This window comes from Balaenoptera musculus, chromosome 1 (genome assembly GCF_009873245.2).
Source record: "Balaenoptera musculus isolate JJ_BM4_2016_0621 chromosome 1, mBalMus1.pri.v3, whole genome shotgun sequence".
NCBI lineage: Eukaryota > Metazoa > Chordata > Mammalia > Artiodactyla > Balaenopteridae > Balaenoptera > Balaenoptera musculus.
In genome coordinates this window covers 142,838,358-142,858,718 of record NC_045785.1, presented here as the reverse complement: position 1 = coordinate 142,858,718, position 20,361 = coordinate 142,838,358, and the positions used below count along the sequence as shown (strand labels likewise).

The 20,361-nt window shown below is 40.1% G+C and overlaps 1 protein-coding gene across 3 annotated transcripts in view; it reads left to right on the top strand.

Moving 5' to 3' along the window:
- Positions 1-20,361, top strand: part of CENPF (centromere protein F) — a 59,869-nt gene that overhangs the window by 25,145 nt on the left and 14,363 nt on the right. For all 3 annotated transcript variants that reach the window (XM_036827121.1, XM_036827130.1, XM_036827138.1), the window contains exons 10-14: positions 2,517-2,639; positions 8,485-8,620; positions 10,568-13,962; positions 15,256-17,997; positions 19,235-19,387. In XM_036827121.1, coding sequence (XP_036683016.1) covers positions 2,517-2,639; positions 8,485-8,620; positions 10,568-13,962; positions 15,256-17,997; positions 19,235-19,387 — 6,549 coding nt within the window. The remainder of the gene's footprint in view (positions 1-2,516; positions 2,640-8,484; positions 8,621-10,567; positions 13,963-15,255; positions 17,998-19,234; positions 19,388-20,361) is intronic.

Genomic DNA, 20,361 nt, shown 5'->3' with positions numbered 1-20,361 from the left:
ACATCTTCCCGTGGTCACTACATAGACCCCTGCCCTCAAGTACTTTCTGTTTCTTTACCTTGCTTTATTTCTCTCCATAAGGTCTATCACCTGACGTATAATAGAGTTATTTGTTTATTTAAATATTATCTTCTGGGGCTTCCCTGGTGGTGCAGTGGTTAAGAATCCGCCTACCAATACAGGGGACACGGGTTCAACCCCTGGTCCGGGGAAGATCTCACATGCCGCGGAGCAACTAAGCCCACGTGCCACAACTACTGAGTCCGCGTGCTACAACTACTGAAGCCCGCGCACCTAGAGCCCATGCTCTGCAACAAGAGAAGCCACCTCAATGAGAAGCCCGCGCACTGCGACGAAGAGTAGCCCCTGCTCACCGCAACTAAAAAGAAAGCCCGCGCAGCAACAAAGACCCAATGCAGCCAAAAATAAATTAATTAATTAATTAAAAAAAATATTATCTTCCTTCCATCACTCAGATCTTTGCATGAGGACAGGGTCTCGTCTGTTTAGTTTCCTGCTCTATCTGCAATGCGGAAGCACTAAATATCCAGAGCTTTAAACTGTCAGAAGAAGCAATGTGGTCATTCATTCTTTTCTTCTTATTTTTTTTTTTTGGCCGCGCCCTGAGGCTTGTGGAATTTTAGTTCCCCAACCAGGGATTGAACGTGGGCCCTCAGCAGTGAAAGCGCAGAGTCCTAACTGCTGGACCGCCAGGGAATTCCCAATTCATTCTTTTCTTGACTTCACCCATTCTCCCTGAGAGGGTGACACATTTTAGAGTTTTACGCTGAATATGTCAGGTATTCATCTGTTGTCAGAGTTATACTTATTTTCTTAGTATTTGTTTCTTTATTTTCTAAAAGTGAGGATTTACCAATTAGGTTGTCTCATTATATGAAAAATACAGGTTAATTCCCAAATGCAATTCCCTAGCAGCGTAGGACATGTTGATTTCTAGTAGCAGAGGAGCTGGGGATGGGGGAATGCAAGTGAAATGTGGAGAGCCAACATTTATTGACATCTCTTATGTACAAGGGATTATCTGAAGTTCTAATAGTCATTCCTTTATCTATCCATCAGTCCAAGTTTGGAAAAAAGAAAAAAAATCTTCCTGTGCCAGGATAAATTGTTATGAACTATTTATTGGATGTCCTCCAAGACTTTTAAAAATATACATTTGCAAACGTATAATTTTTTTTTTTTTGGTTTTAACTTTTGTTTAAAAAGGAACATTCTGTTGGTAGTGTCTGAGCCTTGTTTTTATCAGATGTTTTGTGGTTTATTTAGTCATTCCCCTACTGATGGGTATTTAGGTTCATGTAGCACCATTGGTAGTACCATTGGGCAGGTAAAGGTGTATGTTGCTGGTGCTTCTGTAGGACAGCTTCCTACATGTGACATTGATGGCCTTGAGGGCATATGTGTTCTCACGTGTGATAGGTACTTCCAAATTGCCCTCCAGAAAAGTCGTAGCAGTTCACCTGACACCAGCTGTAAGAGGCCTGTTTCCTCCCATCCTCCTAATAGGAGATAGTCCAGGTTTTAAAAATTTTGCCAACTAAGGAGTGAAAAATGTTATCTTATCGTTGTTTTAATTCACACTTTTAAAATATATTTATTTATTTATTTATTTGGCTGCCTCGGGTCTTTGTTGCAGCGTGAGGGCTCTTCGTTGTGGCGCACGGGCTTCTCTCTAGTTGTGGAGTGCGGGTTTTCTCTTCTCTAGTTGTGGCGCGTGGGCTCCAGAGCACGTAGGCTCTGTGGTTTGTGGCACGTGGGCTCTAGTTGAGAGGCGCGAGCTCAGTAGTTGCGGCGCATGGGCTTAGTTGCCCCGCAGCATGTGGGATCTTAGTTCCCTGACCTGGGATCGAACCCGCATCCTCTGCATTGTAAGGTGGATTCTTTACCACTGGACCACGAGGGAAGTCCCAATTCACACTTTCTTGATTACCATTGAGGTTATTTCTTTCAGAAGGTGATTTGCCATTTGTATCTTTTGTATAACATTTCTGTTTCTGTCCTTTGCTCTTTTTTTAAATGGGCTTGCCTCTTTGTATATTGAATCATAGATATGCTTTATGTGTTGTATTTTGGAAATATCGTTTTTATTCTGTTGTATGTATTGCAAATGTGTTCTCCCAGTTTGTTTTCTCAACTTTTGTTGTTTCTTATCTCATTTTTTAAAATTTAGTTTATTACTATTTATTTTTTAAATTTAGTTTATTACTATTTAGTTGTTTTATTTTTTGTGGTTAATTGTTTTCCTTGTGGCTTCCTCCTCAAACCCAGCCTTTTTCATAAACATATGCTGCTGCCAAGTAATGTCACAGGTTGACATGACAGTATTTTAAGTTCAACTTCTAGGGCCTTATTAAGCTGTGACGTATAGTGTGTCCCAACCAAAATAGATGGCATCAATTCTTATATTCCATGACCTTTTTATTCTTTAAGAATAAATAGTTATTTAAAAAGTAAAGAAAATAAAAATGAAGCTTTGCCTTGTTTTCTATTTGTAGGTCACATCTGTAAAGCACCAGCTAGAAAAAAAATTGGAAGAGTTTAAGGAAAAGTTCAGTAGAACTGAACAGACCTTACAGGCGAGTCAGACCAAGGAAAATGAGCTGAGGAGAAGCAGTGAGGTAAGTGAGGGGTAGAGAAGAGTATTTGTCAACTTCTGTACAGGAGGAAGTGGGAGGGTTAAAGAATTTCTATACCATTTTCTAGTAGTTTATTATAGCTACATTTTTGTTTTTAATTTGCCAGAAGTATATATTACAAAGTGTTTTGTATATAATCTATGACCTAGAACATGTGTTTGTTTTTTTTCACTTTCTATTCTGATATAACTTACTAATATGCATCTAGCAATTATAGGAAAGCATGACTTATATTAAGACCATGTACTACTCTTTTGTTTTTTTTTAAGATTGTTTTAGACCACCTGTGAGGTGGAAGGATGGAAGAAAGCAAGGGATTTTCTAAATGGAAAGAAACAAAACTGGTGATGGGAGGTATAATTTAAATCCCTTTTCCAAGGGTTGGCTTTTGAGTCATCAAATATTAAAAACCTTGTGCAAAGTGATAGACTTAAATATAAAATTTTTTTACAGATAAAGAGTTTCTAGATTTAATATTGTTATAAAAGCATCAAGTAACTGTAAATTGTATTACTCTGGCTTCAGCAGTCAACATTTACTTTCATGTTGAGTGTGCGCAGGCATGGGAGATGGTGTCTTTGCTGGGTTTTTTTTTTTTTTCTTTGGCCACGCCGCATGGTATACGGGATCTTAGTTCCCCCACCAGGGATCGAACCCGCGCCTCCTGCAGTGGAAGCGCAGAGTCTTAACCACTGGACCACCAGTGAATTCCCGTGATGGTGTCTTTGGAGAGTCATGGTAACGATACAAAATGGTGGATGAGGTTTCCCAATGGCACGGATTACAAGGCGTACCCTGATGTTGCTTCTACCGATAGGATTTTATCTGTACTTACTTACTTTATTTATTTATTTATTTATTTTTGGCTGTGTTGGGTCTTCGTTGCTGCGCATGGGTTTTCTCTAGTTGTGGCGAGCAGGGGCTACTCTTCATCGTGTTGCTCGGGCTTCTCATTGTGGTGGCTTCTCTTGTTGCGGAGCATGGGCTCTAGGCACACAGGCTTCAGTAGTTGTGGCACACGGGCTCAGTAGTTGTGGCCCATGGGCTCTAGAGTGCAAGCTCAGTAGTTGTGGCACATGGGCTTGGTTGCTCCGCAGCATGTGGGATCTTCCTGGACCAGGGCTCGAACCCATGTCCCCTGCATTGGCAGGCGGATTCTTAACCACTGCGCCACCAGGGAGGTCCTCTTACTTACTTTATTTGCTTCTCTCTGAATATATTTAGTTGCTTGGAGTTTATTTTAAAGGGCTTAATTAAGAACCATTTAGGGACAGTTAATAGACTGAAACAATATGAATAGAGTCATAAATCTGCATTGTTATTTTATGAAAAAGCACAGCAGAACAGTAGAGGTTTCTTTTCCATCAAATGTCGCAGGAAAGAATTTGTTTTCACTAATCTTTTAACTATTTTGCAATTACTTTTTAGATTGTACGCTTTTTTTGTTTGTTTGTTTGTTTGTTAAGTTCTCTGTAAAGAAGTGGTTTATCCAGGTGAGGCAAGTCTAAATATATTTATCCCCTCAGCTTCAAAGGGTGTGTTATGGTTATAAAATCAGAACGTCCGTCAGTAGCAAAGAAGAGGTTGTTAAAGCAGCTATGGCCTCAGAGGGGTAATACTGCTGGAGAGAGGAGGCCACAGCCCCAGAAACTCAAGTGGAAGAAAACTTCATATCAGATGATGGTTTCGTCAGCAAACGTTTTTAAATGAAAGCGTTTGTTTCAGCAAAACAAATGTTCGCCTTTTGGCCAGTGGGGACCAACCAACAGATGCTTCTGCTAACATTTCCATAGGCAGACTGGCACCGAACTCTTCCCTCTGTGAGCTTCCCTTTCAGCCAGGAACTCTCCCGCGACTCCACTGGCTGCCTGGTGGAAACATTTTGTAAAATCGATCGACTGGTTAAGAGGGTCCAAACACTTTGCAAACGGTTTGCTTGGCCAAGCCTCCGTAGTGGGCTGGACATTTCTTGCAGGTGTTTCTGAAGACTCATGCATCCCTGCAGGGCCTGGTTTGTCACCTGTGCAGCTGTCCACCATGAACTCTAGCTAAATGCCCGTCATGTTGCACTTAATATTTCATTGATTTCTGTGTCCAGTGAGGGCAGTCATTCGTGGTGCGTAGCTCAGGGCCAGGGAATTCATTTAGCATTTGTCTTTAACGTACATTTCTGTGTGTGTGCCTTCTTTTGAGGATGATATCAAGATTTCAAAGGGTTTAGCTGGCTCTTGCAGTTTGAATTGGTATTGGAATCAGAAAAGCAATTTACCCAGTTAGACTGGTGGTATAACTTCGAGGTAAAATTTTGGTGGCTTTAAAGTGAGCGAGATCTGAAATTGCATCACTTTTCTGCCACCTCCCTGCTGTGTGACCTTGGGACAATGATTACCATTTCTGAGTCTGACTTTCCTCATCTGCATATGGGGACTAATACTAACCCTCCCTTTTCAGAGCTGCATTAATGATTAACTTAAATATTGTATGTCAAATGTTTAGACCCGTGCCCAGCACATAAGGGCTCTATGGTCTTCACAACTGTTGTTAACTTTTTGATGCTACCACTGTTTGCTGTCACCCATAGGCACAGAAAGGATGGGCAAAGGAAAGGGCATTTGAGATTTTTCACATATAAAATTACAGCCTATTCTAGTCTTATCGCACTGGGTATCTTTCTGTATCTAATTATAAGTACAAACAAGTTTAGCACGTTTATAGGTTTTGGATGCCGAAAAAATGACAGTTGTACTGAAATTTTCCTTGTCCATGTTTAGCAAACTAATATGCTGCTCACAGTGAGAAATTATCAGTAGTGGAAATGTGATTTCATGGCCCAGTCAAGGGTAAAGCTAGCATTTAGTATCAAAGTGAACGGAAGGTTTAGATAAGCTGCTCATCCAGCATCCAGCGCCAACCCCACAGCATTGGGGTTAGGCAATCATATACCATCATTTGACAGCCAAGATGAGGGAACACTTGCTTGGGGACCTTCCCGAGCGTGGGGACCTGTATTACAACGGGGTCCCCCTAAGGGGCCTGGTCTGGCAGGCAAGAATGATGAGGTAGAAGGGGAAAAACACATCCTTTGCATCCATCCCTGGTTCACCATATAGACTTCGCCTAGCAGGGGACGTATTAAGCTTCATTCATGGATGGGATCACGAAATGCCACACAGTAACTGAAATTTGTTTTGTCTGGTCCTAGGAAATGATGCTTCCCTGGCTGCTCCTAAACTAAAGTTGATGTGGGTGGAATTGCTCGCTAAGCTCTAAGGCTGGCTTGTGGTTATAGGGTTTTTTGTTGTGTTTTTCCAGACTAGTGCCCAACTCTGCAAATCACATGAGGTTGCAAGAGATGCCTAGGAGAATATATCCTTGTATGCTTAACGCATCGTTGGCAATGAGCTACCCAGTCAAGTCTTAAGTGGCTGTAAGCTGTGCAGAAAACTAATTGCTGATGGGTGGCAGCCTACAGCTCCATTTTCAGGTGTTCATTTTCTAAATTCTGGCTTTTTAAAATTCTTGGGTTGGCCATAGCCATAGCATGATAAGCCTGCTGGGTCCCAGGATTGGCTGAACATTTCTTCATTTGAAACAAGTATTTATGGAACTACTGCCAGAATAGACAAAGACATGTTAATCTTTTTATTGAGCTTAGTATTCATTTAAATGTCTCCAGTTATACACAGAGATGGATAGAGATGAACAGACACATAAGCATAAGTTGCACCCTCCCTCCTGGGGTCCCTCCCCACCTCTTCTCCTCCTTTTCACCTTCCTTCCTCCTACTGGGATGCACCCAGCTTTGTATACAGTGTCTGGTCAGCTTTCTTGTCACGCCTCTAGATGTAGGTGCCATTTGACTTGATGATTTTTTTTAGGGTAAAAAATATAAGTTGCAAAATAAAAATGCTAAGTCAATTCAGATGGTTACATTCTAGTTACTCTCTTATGTTGAGCTCATTTAGCTGATCTTAGCATTGATCACACACATCTAGCTGCTGTTAAATTTTAGGAGGAAACACTACTGATAATGCTCCATTACCCTTGTTAAAGTGCGTTCAGGTATTTTTCCTTTCACATCTGTGATCTCATTTGAGTGGTGATTATTTGGAGCCTGAAGAGCAAACAAGCGATTATAGATTCTCTAGCTGAATGATGCTAGTATAAGTCAGTAACATCATTGCACTTTAGTGATCATTCTTTGCAGAATTTCACAATGGCTGGTATGAACGTCAGTCTTGAGACGAGTTGGAGCGGGCTTTTAGTTCTGGTTGATCTCTTAATTTGATAGCTTGTCAGTTGAGCTCATGGAAAGGAGGCAGGATCAGGACAAAGGAGACAGAAATATAACTGTAACGGACTCTGTCTTATTTTGATGATGAAATGAACATATATACATGAATACAGCAGCTGCCAGCAAGTTTTCAAGTGCTTTCTACCAGCCAGATTCTCCCTCTTCTTGAATTTGGCTTTGCTATGTTGGTACCCATCTGCTGGTAGTAACCAGACTGATAATTGAAGGCAGGCTTCCAGCACTGAATTGCCAGGGCCATCTGTTTTCCAACAGTGCAGTAGAGTTTTGGAGGATGGGTCTTAATTGTTTCTTTAAGATTCAAAAATTTCCCCTACTTTTCAGCTTTTCAGAGGGATATTTTTTAAGTGTGTGTGTGTGTGTGTGTGTGTGTGTGTGTGTGTGTGTTTTAAAGTCAGGCTTATGAATCCCACCGCCCCCACCAAGGATGGGAGTTGCTTGATTCTGTCAGTTTGTAATGATATATGCCAATTCCCAGTGGTCCAGAGGGTGGCATATAATATAGGTTGAAATACTTATCAGCTGAGCTGTAATATCATTGAAGGTTGAACAGCAGGTTGAGGAATATGGATAGAGGATTTATAATATTTATTATGCAAGTCATGTGGTTAATAAGAAGCATTTTTATTCGGCATGCAAATATTGCTTCATTTTAAGACTCAGAAAAATAGACAGGTCTCCCTAGAAAATAGAATGGGGCTGCATATGTGTCTCTGCTACTCTATGGCACATCGATGCATGGGTCCTTCATTTAATCAGGTACCCAAAGGACCTGTTTTCACTGTGAAATCTCAGATTCCTCCACCTAGAATTAATTCTTCCATGCTCCAGCCCTCTGATTTCCCATAGCACACTTCATCTCTCTTGAGGATGTAGTGCATCTTGGTGTGTATTAAGTGATTGGTGTTACATCTTCCCCCACTGGCGGGTACCTGGTCCTGGGGGCAGAGACTCTCTTAGTTTGTAGCTGCATCTTTCATAATGCCCATTCCAACATCTTTACATTGCAGACTTTCTTAGTAAACATTTATTAAAGGTAATTTTACTCATAAAGACATTCCCATAACAGTGAACCTTAAGATGGTTTTACAATGAAACATCAAAATTTGTCAAGTGAAATTTTTGGTTCGATAGCACCTCAGAACTTTGCAAAGATATATTTGGTCATTCAGGTGTGATGGGAACTTGGAGCATTTGTGTCTTTGGGGAGCTTGTAAATAGGATTTTCCTTTATGAACGAACACTTTCACAACCATAGGGACATACAGAAAGTTCAAAAAATATATTTCTTGAAGTAAAAAGATTATCATCCGTTTTGGGTTTTGTGCTTTTGACTTCTATTTATAAAATCATTTTATTGAAGTAAAACTATGGAACTTCATTGCTCAAAGGGAAAGTGTGATTCCTCCCCTAGTGAGATACACACACAGTCCCATTAGGGACCCTCACCAATGCAGAAGTCCTAAGCTGCTTGAGCATCTGCTTGGGTGATAACTAACTAAACCTGTGCTTTAGGAAATGAAGAGGGAAAACAGCCTCCTTAAGAGTCAGTCTGAGCAAAAGGCCAGAGAAGTCTGCCACCTGGAGGAAGAACTGAAGAAGGCCAAGCAGCGTTTGAGTCAGAGCCAGAACTTTGCAGAAGAAATGAGGGGTGAGTAAACGTAGCGTTTTTGAGTTCTTTCTCTAGGCTAATGTTCCCACGAAGGAGGATGGATATCATTAGAAGCTTCTTTGAATTTTTCCATATCTTCTCCCAGAGAGATGCCTGCAGTTGATGTGGAAAAAGTTTTTGCTTTTCCACTTTTTCGTTTCCAGAGTGATAGTTGGACTTTTTTTTTTTTTATTGGAACACACTGAGTCCCCAGATGCCTGGTTTTCAGCACTTTGAAACCAGAAGGGTAAATATTTTCCACACAAAAGTAAATTGTCGGGGCTGTCTCTCGCCCCAGAGTGCTATTTTGTGTCTCAAGTGTGTCTGTTAGTTACATCCAGACGGCGCATCTTCTTACCCATCACCATTTCCCTTATAATGGAAAATCCTATGTTAAATGCATGTTTTCCCAGCCCTTAGTGACCATTGTTTTGGGACGGCTTACTTGACTGAATGATTTTATTTCCTTACTCTCTGTATAGCCATAGAATGATGCTGTATACACCGAATGAATCCACCGTTTGTTTCACATTTACGTATATGTGCCTTGAGTCTTTACTTACATTTATGTTCTCCCCTGAGGTATTTGCACATCTTGGATTTCTTTTAACTTGACTTGTGGAATGGGTGTCACACTTCTCTGTGACTGTTTTCTTTTTAAATTCCAGTCTCCCTAAGACAGCTTTCAATTTTTCCATGGCAGGAGGTAGAAATGTCAATCTTCAGCTTTTTTGAAAGAAAACTATAGGAAAAGAAAGGGTTAGGGCGTTTTTCAGTGTTGGTCATCAGTATCATTGTTTGAGGTCCTCACACGCAAAGTGGATTGATATCCCCTGTGGTGCTGTCTCCACCAGCCTTCCACTCTCAGTATGTAGCCTGACATTAGGGGGCTAAAAATAGGAATGATTTCTAGTTACATCTGAGTTTATAATACATGCTACCTTTTTCATCTACTATTGAGATTCTCAACTTTTATTCTTCCTCAACATACTTGGGAAGCCTTCCCATCATTGTTGAATGAAAGCAGTGTGGTTATTCTCAACTAGGAGGGGCCGGTGGGCAGAGGGGAGTTTTTAGGCAGAGGACAGGTGGTAATGGAGTTTGTGATGTCTTCCTGATGATTCTCATCTTCACAGGCACCACCCTCACTCTGAGGGGCTGGGATGCGGGGGGATATTGCTTCTCAGTGATAGTCACACATAGGCCTCGAGAGTTACTGATATATAGCACCATATACTATTAAGATATATATATATATTAGTTGAAGTATAGTTGATTTACATGTCAGTTTCAGGTGTACAGCACAGTGATTGTGTTTTTTATACACACACACACACACACACACACACACATATATCCTTTTTCAGATTTTTTCCCCTTATAAGTTATTACAAAATATTGAGTATAATTCCCTGTAGCACTTTATACTCTAGTACTTATGCCTGATCCTATGGATTTTTTGGCTAAAATGGCAAAGAAGTTATTTACTTTTCTGAGAAATCTGGAATACTACATAGTATTCCTGAGATATTTCCATTTTAGTGCTGCTCTTGTCACACTTTTCTCTCCTTGAATAAGTATTTCCAAAGGGCAAAAGTATGCATATACATAAACACATACAAGGAAAAAGAATAAAAGAAAGTTTCATGTGCTTAGGAAAATAATCCCTTGGTATTTTATACAACAACACTTTATTAAGCTGCTGAGAAAGAAGACAAACAAATGTACTGCCATCCTGAAAGGACCATTTTCTCATTGTCTTTATATAAGCTTAGATAATTATCAGGTGATCTACTTTCAAGGAGGTATGCAGGCAATAATGCCAGTTTTTACAGGACTTGAGAAGCTGTTAGTTTGTTTGGATTTTTTTTTTTTAGAGTTTAGAATTCTTGTAGAGTAAATATTTATTAAAACCATGACAACTTAAAAAATTTTTTTTTTTAATAGCTAAGAATACTTCTCAGGAAACCATGTTAAGAGATCTTCAAGAAAAAATAAATCAGCAAGAGAATTCCTTGACTTTAGAGAAACTGAAGCTTGCCTTGGCTGATCTGGAAAAGCAGCGAGATTGTTCTCAAGACCTTTTGAAGAAAAGGGAACATCACATTGAACAGCTGAATGAAAAGTTAAGCAAAACAGAGAGAGAGTCCGAAGCTTTATTGAGTGCTTTGGAATTAAAGAAGAAAGAATATGAAGAATTGAAAGAAGAGAAAACTCTGTTTTCTCGCTGGAAAAGTGAAAATGAACAACTTTTAAATCAGATGGAATCAGAAAAGGAAAGCTTGCAGAGTAAAATTAATCACTTGGAAACCTGTCTTAAGACACAACAAATAAAAAGTCACGAATACAATGAAAGGGTAAGAACATTGGAGATGGAAAGAGAAAATCTAAACGTCGAGATCAGGAACCTTCACAACGTGATAGACAGCAAGACTGCAGAGGCAGAGACACAGAAGCAAGCTTATGGAGAACTACAACAGAAAGCCGAGTTCTCAGATCAGAAACATGAGAAGGAAATAGAAAATATGTGTTTGAAAATTTCTCAGCTTACCGGGCAAGTTGAAGATCTAGAAGATAAGCTTCAGTTACTCTCAAGTGAAATAATGGACAAAGACCAGCGTTACCAAGACTTGCATGCTGAATCTGAGAGCCTCAGGGATCTGCTAAAATCCAGAGATTCCTCTGTGGTGACAAATGAGTCTCATCAGAGAAGTCTTTTGGCATTTGAACAGCAGTCTGCAGTGAATAATTCCTTTGCAAATATAACTGAAGAACAAGAAAGTGTGCCTTCAGAAAGGAGCAAATGCCATTTAGAAACAGACCAAAGTCCAAAAAGCTCATCCATGTTACAAAACAGAGTCATTTCTCTTGAATTTTCATTAGAGTCTCAAAAGCAGATGAACTCAGATCTGCAAAAGCAGTGTGAAGAATTGGTGCAAATCAAAGGAGAAATTGAAGAAAATCTCATGAAAGCAGAACAGATGCATCAAAGTTTTGTGGCTGAAACAAGTCAACGAATTAGTAAGTTACAAGAAGACACTTCTGTTCATCAGAATGTTGTTGTTGAAACTTTAGTTGCCTTGGAGAGCAAGGAAAGAGAGTTGCAACTTTTGAATGAAAAATTAGAAACTGAGCAGGCAGAGATTCAAGAATTAAAAAAGAGCAATGATTTACTTCAGGAATCTCTAAAGGAGCTACAACTTTTGTCTGAAACTCTGAGCTTGGAGAAAAAGGAAATGAGTTCCATCATTTCTCTTGATAAAAAGGACATTGAAGAGCTGACCCAAGAGAATGGGACTCTCAAGGAAATTAATGCAACCTTAACCCAAGAGAAGATGAAACTGCTCCAAAAAACTCAGAGTTTTTCAAACTGTATAGATGAAAGAGACAAAAGCATTTCAGAGCTATCTAACCAGTACAAACAAGAAAGACTTACTTTACTCCAAAGATGTGAAGAAACAGGAAATGCATTTCGGGATCTTAGTGAAAAATATAAAGCAGAGCAGGAAAAGAACTCTAAATTAGAATGCTTGCTGAATGAATGCACGAGTGTTTGTGAAGATAGAAAAAATGAACTGGGACAGCTAAAGGAAACATTTGCAAGGGAACACCAAGCATTTGTATCGCAATTAGCATTAGCTGAAGAAAGAAACCAGAGTTTGATACTAGAGTTGGAGACAGTGCAGCAAGCCCTGAGATCTGAGATTACAGATATCCAAAGCAATTCCGAGAGGGAGGCTGACGGTTTAAAGCAAGAAATCATGACTTTAAAGGAAGAACAAAGTAAAATGCAACAGGAAGTTAATGCCTTATTACAAGAGAAGGAGCACCTGATGGAATTAATGAAGACGAAACATGAGCATCAGCATCTAGAATTGGAACCAATTCAAGACTCTGTGAAAGTAGCAGAGAGGAAGATAAATACATGTCACGTTCAACTTCCGATGGACCTTGAAGTTAAAGATGCTTCTCTAGACACTTATAATGCGCAACTGGCACAAGTAGAAACTAAAGTGAGAAACATGGAATTAAAACTTCAGGAGAGTGAGAAGGAGGAGTACCTACATCACGAATTACAAATTAGAGGAGAATTAGAAACTGGAGATGTGCAACAAGGCACTCAGTCACAAGATATTAGCGGCCTTGGAAACTTTGAAATAGATCCAGAGGAAAAATATATTTCGGTGCTTCACGAGTTGTCAACCAGTCAGCAGGACAATGCCCACCTGCAGTGCTCTCTACAGACGGCAATGAACAAGCTGGACGAGTTAGAGAAGATGTGTGAGGCGTTGCAGGTGGAAAAGCTTGAACTCATATCTGAGCTGAACGACTCAAGATCAGAATGTGTCACAGCAACTAGCAAAATGGCAGAAGAGGTAGGGAAACTAGTAAATGAAGTTAAAATATTAAATGACGAAAATGGACTTCTCCAAGGTGAGTTAGTGAAAGAAACGCCAGAAAGTGAATTTGGTGAACAGCAAGATGAGCAGACGTCTGTGTCCTTAAATCCTTTGGATGACAGTAATTCCTATGAGCACTTGACAGTGTCAAACAAAGAAGTTCACATGCACTTTGCTGAATTACAGGAGAAATTCTCATCTTTACAGAGTGAACACAAAATTTTACATGATCAGCACTGTCAGATGAGCTCTAAGATGTCAGAGCTACAGTCCTACATCGACACATTAAAGGCTGAAAATTCAGTCTTGTCCACGAGTCTGAGAAACTCTCAAGGCGACTTGGTAAAGGAGGTGATGCCAGAACCCGGGGAGAAGCATTTACTGTCCTTGTCACTCTCTGGTGTGACTGACAGCCCTGGTAATGCAATAGAATCCTCTTTTTATAAAGATCTTTTAGAGCATATGGGAGAAACATCCCTTTTGAATACTTTAGACAGGACTGTTTTGGCAAACCAGTCCAGTGTAGAGGAGGTCTCTTGCAGTAGTCTGGAGGAGGAGAATCTGACTGAGAAAGAAATCCCCTCTGCCCCGGTGAGGAGCATTGAAGAACTTGAGACCGTCTGTCAGATGTACCTGCAGTCCTTCAAGAAGCTAGAAGAGAAAATTGAAAGTCAAGGGATTACGAAAAATAAGGAAATTGAAGAACTCGAACGGTTACTAAGTTCTTCAAGGGAAGAGCTTGACTGTCTCAGGAAGCAGTATTTGTCAGAAAATGAACAGTGGCAGCAGAAGCTGACAAGTGTGACAGCAGAGATGGAGTCCAAGTTGGCGGCAGAAAAGAAACACACGGAACACCTTACACTTGAGCTCGAAGTAGCACGACTCCAGCTTCAAGGTCTGGACTTAAGCTCTCGGTCTCTGCTTGGCACCGACATAGAAGATGTAAGTATGTGCGATTGACATGCTATTTCTCTAATCGAGTGCCTAGTAGGCACGTAATCAATGTTTGTTGAATTGACATCGACATTAAATCTAAACTAAAATATTTTTAGGGTTCAAGGACATAAGAACAAAATATAACAAAGTTTTGAAAAAATAAACCAGAACTTTAGGAAAGTGAGACAACTTTATTTGGGGAGTACATTTCTATCATGATTATCTTTAAACACTATTATATTGGACTTTACTAAAGATGTTTTTTAAAGACTCCTAGAGAAAATCATGTTACAGAGTCAGAGCATGTTCTTCAGGACGTCTGTGTGTTTTCACTCTTTGTGAGTTAATAAAGCACATTAAATATCAAATTGGAACTTAGGAATGGTAAGGTGATATGAATTTTAACCTCTCTTGCCCTTTTCAGACTGTTTTTAACATTACAGTTATAGTCATGAACCTAAATATTGGAGTTTATTATGTATTTCTAATACTTTTCTGACAATTTGCTTGGATACAAATTTGGATATCAAATCTATGATTTGATATCAGTCATTCAAAGAGACATTTCTTTCCTTATAGAATATGAAATTGTTCAGTTACTTATAACTTTCTCTTTTCTAGTCTACCAGCTAAACTAATAATGGCGTACAGACAATGAGTCTCACTTAATTCCCTCCCCCTACCTCTCTAAAGTAGGGAGGGCAGGTGAGAGGTGACAGCGGTTGTAGTCAAAGTAGCAGATCCCTGTTTTACAGAGAAGAGAAAGTGAGGTTCAAACATGTGATTTATCCAAGAATATAGTAAGTGCTGGATCTGTGATTAAGTCCTTGGGCTGGGAATCTGGTTATGAAACCCTACTGCCTTCTCTTGTCGAAGAATATCATAAATGCTGAAGATGGAAGCCGACCATTTTATGTGGAATTTGTTAGCCTCTTATTTGATAATCCCAAAGAAAATTTCATATTTAGGTTACCTAGCATATTGCTAGCAAGGAAAAAATTTTGAAATGTAACTACATCACAATTTAGATGATCATGTAACTGACCCTGAAGGGTTTGTCTTCATGATAAATACCCAGTACCTTGCCCATAGAGAACACTTACTGAATGTTTGTTTAATTGTGTTGAATATTTGGACGGAGAGAGGTGAATTTGGTGGGAAGAATGCCCTTTGAAGAGATGTGTTTAGCAGAAGCAAGTAGCCAGTTTCTCAAAAATAATACTATAATTCAGCCGATTTATTCTATTTTGATTCTTCTTGAAAAATAAAGTGCCTTCTCATTATATCTCACAACTACAGGCCATTCGGGGTGGAAACGATAGCTGTGACATAAGAGAATCAGAAGAATATACTTCAGAAACTAAAGAGAGGACACCAAAGCATGAGATTCATCAGATTTGTGAAAAAGATGTTCAGCAGGACCTCAGTCTAGAGATGGAGAAAATAACTAAGACGAGTGCAATCAAACTTATAGGAGAATGGTCCAGGGAGCAGTCCCCAGAAACCAGTCATGGGACCCCAGTGGAAGACACAACCCAGGGCTGTTCAGAATGCATTTCCGAATTGTCACTTTCCGGTCCTGATGCTTCGGTACCTATGGATTTTCTAGAGAATCAGGTAACCATTCAGAATCTCCAACTGCAGGTAAAAGAGACATCAAATGAGAATTTGAGATTACTTCATGGCATAAAGGAACGTGACCAAAAAGTTGAAAGCTTGCTAAATGAAATCAAGGAGTTAGACTCAAAACTCAATTTACAGGAAGTACAACTAACTACCAAGATTGAAGCATGTATAGAATTGGAAAAACTAGTTGAGGAACTTAAGAAAGAAAAATCAGATTTCAGTGAAAAATTGGAATCCTTTTCTCGTGATAACCAGAGAGTAGAAAGTTCGGGAGGCCTCGCTTCTAACTTAGAAATGGGCACAGATAAATTGTCACATGAAGGTATTGAAGATGAGGTAGCCAAGGTGACCGACAACTGGAGAGAGAGATGTCTCAGTGTGGAAAATGAGCTGCAGAGGATGAAAGCTGAGAGAGGTAGCACAGAGCATCAGGCCCTTTCTGCGGAAGCCAACTTAGAGGTAGTTCAAACAGAGAAGCTGTTTTTAGAAAAAGACAATGAAAATAAGCAGGAATTTATAACCTGTCTTGAGGAAGAACTCTTGGTGGTCACAAGTGAGAGAGACCAGCTTCGTGGAGAATTAGATACTTTGTCAAAAGAAAATCAAGAGCTGGATCAGATGTCTGAAAAGATGAAGGAGAAAATACGAGAGCTCGAATCTCATCAAGATGAGTGTCTACATCTCCAAGAGCAGCTGCAGAGTTTGGAAAAGGACTCTCAGGCACTGTCTTTGGTAAGAAGTGAGCTGGAAAACCAAATCAGACAACTGAATAAAGAGACAGAATCACTCGTAAGGGAATCCGAGAGCCTGCAAACGAAACTGAGTGAATTGGAGCATGAAAAGCTGACCGTCGCCAAGGCCTTGGAGGCTGCACTGATGGAGAAAGGCGAGGTCGCGGTGAGGCTGAGCTCAACGCAGGAGGAAGTGCACCAGCTGAGAAAAGGCATTGAGAAACTTAGGGTCCGCATCGAGGCCGATGAAAAGAAGCAGCTCCACGTCTCAGAGAAACTGAAAGAAAGCGAGCGTAGGAACGACTCACTTCAGGATAAAGTTGAGACCCTGGAAAGGGAATTGCATATGGCAGAAGAAAACCAAGAGCTGGTGATTCTTGATGCTGAGAATTCCAAGGCAGAGGTGGAGACCCTAAAAACACAAATAGAATTGATGACTGAAAGCCTGAAAGCTTTAGATTTAGACCTTGTCACCATACGGTCCGAAAAAGAAAATCTGGTGAAACAACTACAAGAAAAACAAGGTCAGGTGTCTGAATTACACACGTTACTCTCTTCATTGAAAAATGTACTAGAAGAAAAGGAGCGAGAGAAAATACAGATGAAAGAAGAATCTAAAGCTGTGGTGGAGATACTGCAAACACAATTGAAAGAGCTAAGTGAGGAAGTAGCAGCCTTGTGTGATGAGCAGGAGACCTGGAAGGTGGAAGAACAGAGTCTGGACTCCCCAGTGCAGGAAGTACATCAGCTGAGAAATAACATTGGAAAGCTGAAAGTCCACCTAGATACTAATGAAAGGAAGCAGCTCCATATCTTAGAAAAACTGAAGGAAAGTGAGCATCAGGCAGCTTTGCTTAAGGATACAGTTGAGAACCTTGAAAGAGAACTAGAGGTATCAGGAAAAAACCAAGAGCAAGTGATTCTTGAGGCTGAGAAGTCCAAAGCAGAGGTAGAGACCCTGAAAGCAAAAATAGAGGAGATGGCCCAAAATCTGAGAGCTTTGGAGTTAGATCTTGTCAATACAAGGTCAGAAAAAGAAGATCTGACAAAAGAATTACAAAAAGAGCAAGGTCGAGTGTCTGAATTAGAAACATTAAACTCTTCATTTGAAAATCTACTGCAAGAAAAAGAGCAAGAAAAAGAACAGATGAAAGAAGAATCTAAAGTTGTGGTGGAGATACTGCAAACACAACTGAAAGAGCTAAGTGAGGAAGTAGCAGCCTTGTGTGATGACCAGGAGACCTGGAAGGTGGAAGAACAGAGCCTGAGTAGTCAGGTAGATTCCCTTGAACATGAGAAGGCTCAACTGCTACAGGGCCTTGATGAGGCCAAAAGTAATTACATGCTTTTGCAGTCTTCTGTGAATGGCCTCATTCAAGAAGTAGAAGATGGCAAACAGAAACTAGAGAAAAAGGATGAAGAAATCAGGATACTAAAAAATCATATTCAAGACCAAGAGCAGCTGGTCTCTAAACTGTCCCAGATGGAAGGAGAACAGCAACTTTGGGAGGAGCAAAGAACAAAACTGGAAAATCTGATGGTGGAATTGGAGCAGAAGACCCAAGTGCTGCAATCCAAAAATGACACTTTGCAGGACGCCTTAGAAGCTCTGCAGAATTCTTCCAAGGATCTGGAGAAAGCGCTTGAATTGACAAAAATGGAAAAAATGTCCTTTGTTGAAAAAGTAAGTGGCTTTATCTCTACATTTGAATGTGTTGTCATGCGGGAGGGTCAACCACTGTGTGAATTCTGTTTCCTTCTGGACAGTGTTTGCAGTATTGGACCAAACTTTGTAAAGGCTTTAAATTTTGGGGTCTTGAACTGTGGGGACATTGAGTTGGCTCCAGCAGTGGCGACCCTTTGCTTTGGCACACACTTCCATGGGGCACTTCTATGGACTGGCATGGTTTTCACTGTGGCACCTGGACAGGGCAGAAGCTTTTGGGTTGTGCGTGGTTCCTTTCTCACAGTACATCAGAATAGTAGCCCCCATACCCATACTCAGTTGAGAACCACTGCTGTAGAGAGTATAACAGATATCAGTTAGAATCAGTAGGGATCCCCTTTGCTGCTGCCCTGCCTTTTTTTGCCTTTAGGAGAAAGAACTATTAAAGATACTGATACGATTGTAACCGATAGAACCCTCATGGCTCCCAGGGCATGTCCTGGGGATTTTTATGCTTTCAGCCCCTCCTTTGTACCTTCTCTTCGGGCAGTCTCCTGTTCTGTTAGCTGATGTTTAAAGGGAAAATCTGCCATCTGGAAGCTCAATTATTAAAGAAAAATTAAGTTTTTGCCCTATACTTACTGACCTAGGAAAGTGATTCCTTCAGATTAAGTTTTTACTGGACAAATATTAAGAGACTGTCCAGAAAATACAATCAGTCATACCTCTCTATTTTCCAAGAATTTCAAGTTTTTGTATGGCAGTTATGGGTGGAGACAATTAGACAAACTATACCAGGCTGTTTCAATCTGATATAGGGACGAATGTAAATAATACTGCTTTAACTGGTTTTAACGAATCATAGTCATGTTTCTTGCATTTTAGCATGGCATTGGAGAATTAGTAAGAGATCCAAGAGCTGATAGATTAAGTCACTGCCTCATACAATATTCTCTGATATTTAAGTTTAATTCAAATCATTACTTCTATGAAGGATTTTAAGACTTGGTAATATTATCTTTCTTTGTCATTCCTTTCCTTATTGTTGTCTTTTATTAAATCTTGCAGAGAAGAAAAGGTAAGCTTACCAGTAGGTTTTGAGAACATTAGTTGAGTGGATTAGTAAAGGGAGGATTAGCTGGGTTTTATTTTATTATTGGAAGCTAAAGCGAATGTCGTGAATATGCTGTATAAGAGTGATTAATTTGATCAAACAGACAACCATAAGCAGATCCTAACGAAGACGAAATTTCAGGTAAACACAATGACTGTGAAGGAAACTGAGCTGCAGAAGGAAATGCATGCGATGGTACAGAAAACGACGGAGCTGAAAGAAGAATTTAGTAGGGAGAAAAACAGGCTAACTGAAGATTTAAAATTAGTGTCGGAAGAAATAAAGAGCAGAAAAGTAAGTTTCTCTGTGACAGATTCATTACACTCCTCTGATAATTCTTGTGCACTCTCTCCTTGTTTGTTTTTGTAAGACCTTCTGTAATGTACCAAACTTTTTTTTTAGCTTTTGAAAAGAGTAACCCAAGCTTATGTCATGATCAGACCTGCAGTAATTTTCGCCATCCAGCACTGTCATGAGCCCGGAAAGAGTCAGGCGAGGCCCCTGAACACATGGAAATACCTGTCACAGAGCCCAAATAGTTCTTTCATAGAAGACGACCCTTGTAACTACATTAACACATACCAGAAATGGATTTCATGCCACTTTCAGTAGGCTGTTGTCCTAGCCTGCCACAGATTACAAGCCAGAACGTTGCTAGAGACAAATGCACTGATCTTGCAAAGAACTAACAAAGTAACAGAAAGAAAGTCATAGTAAGATGTAAAGTTGGAGCAGTCTTGGGGTGCTATTTTAGGGCAGGTTGTGGCAGAACTATAGCATTTGGGCTGCCGCCCCCACTGCTGGTTCCCTAATAGACATGGCTGATTCATGCGCTTTCTCCTGAATCTCTTAACACCAAGTCTTAGGTAGCAGCTACCATGCGTGCAAATGGTAAACACTCCTATATTCATGTAGTCCTTGTGCAACTTCATCCCTAAGTAATTCTCAGAAAAGGACAGCAAGATATAATTGTGATTATGACCCAGAGTAATCAAAAAAAGTTGAAACGATATTTGTAATGGCCTGTATAAGGAGTCGGGGAAGTTAGTGCTTTTCTTTAAATGTGGTATTTAATCTAATGAAAATTGAAAAGTTTTGGCATTTAATCTCAGCAACTGGCTCATGGAATTTTCTGGCAATGCTGTGTGGAAGGAGTTCCTATGGATAATATTTAAGTCCTGCGTCTGCTAAAATCTCCTTTGGTACTGAGCAGCTTGGGAGTATCCCAAGTATATTGTTATTTGTCTTTCATTTATAGGCTCTACTAA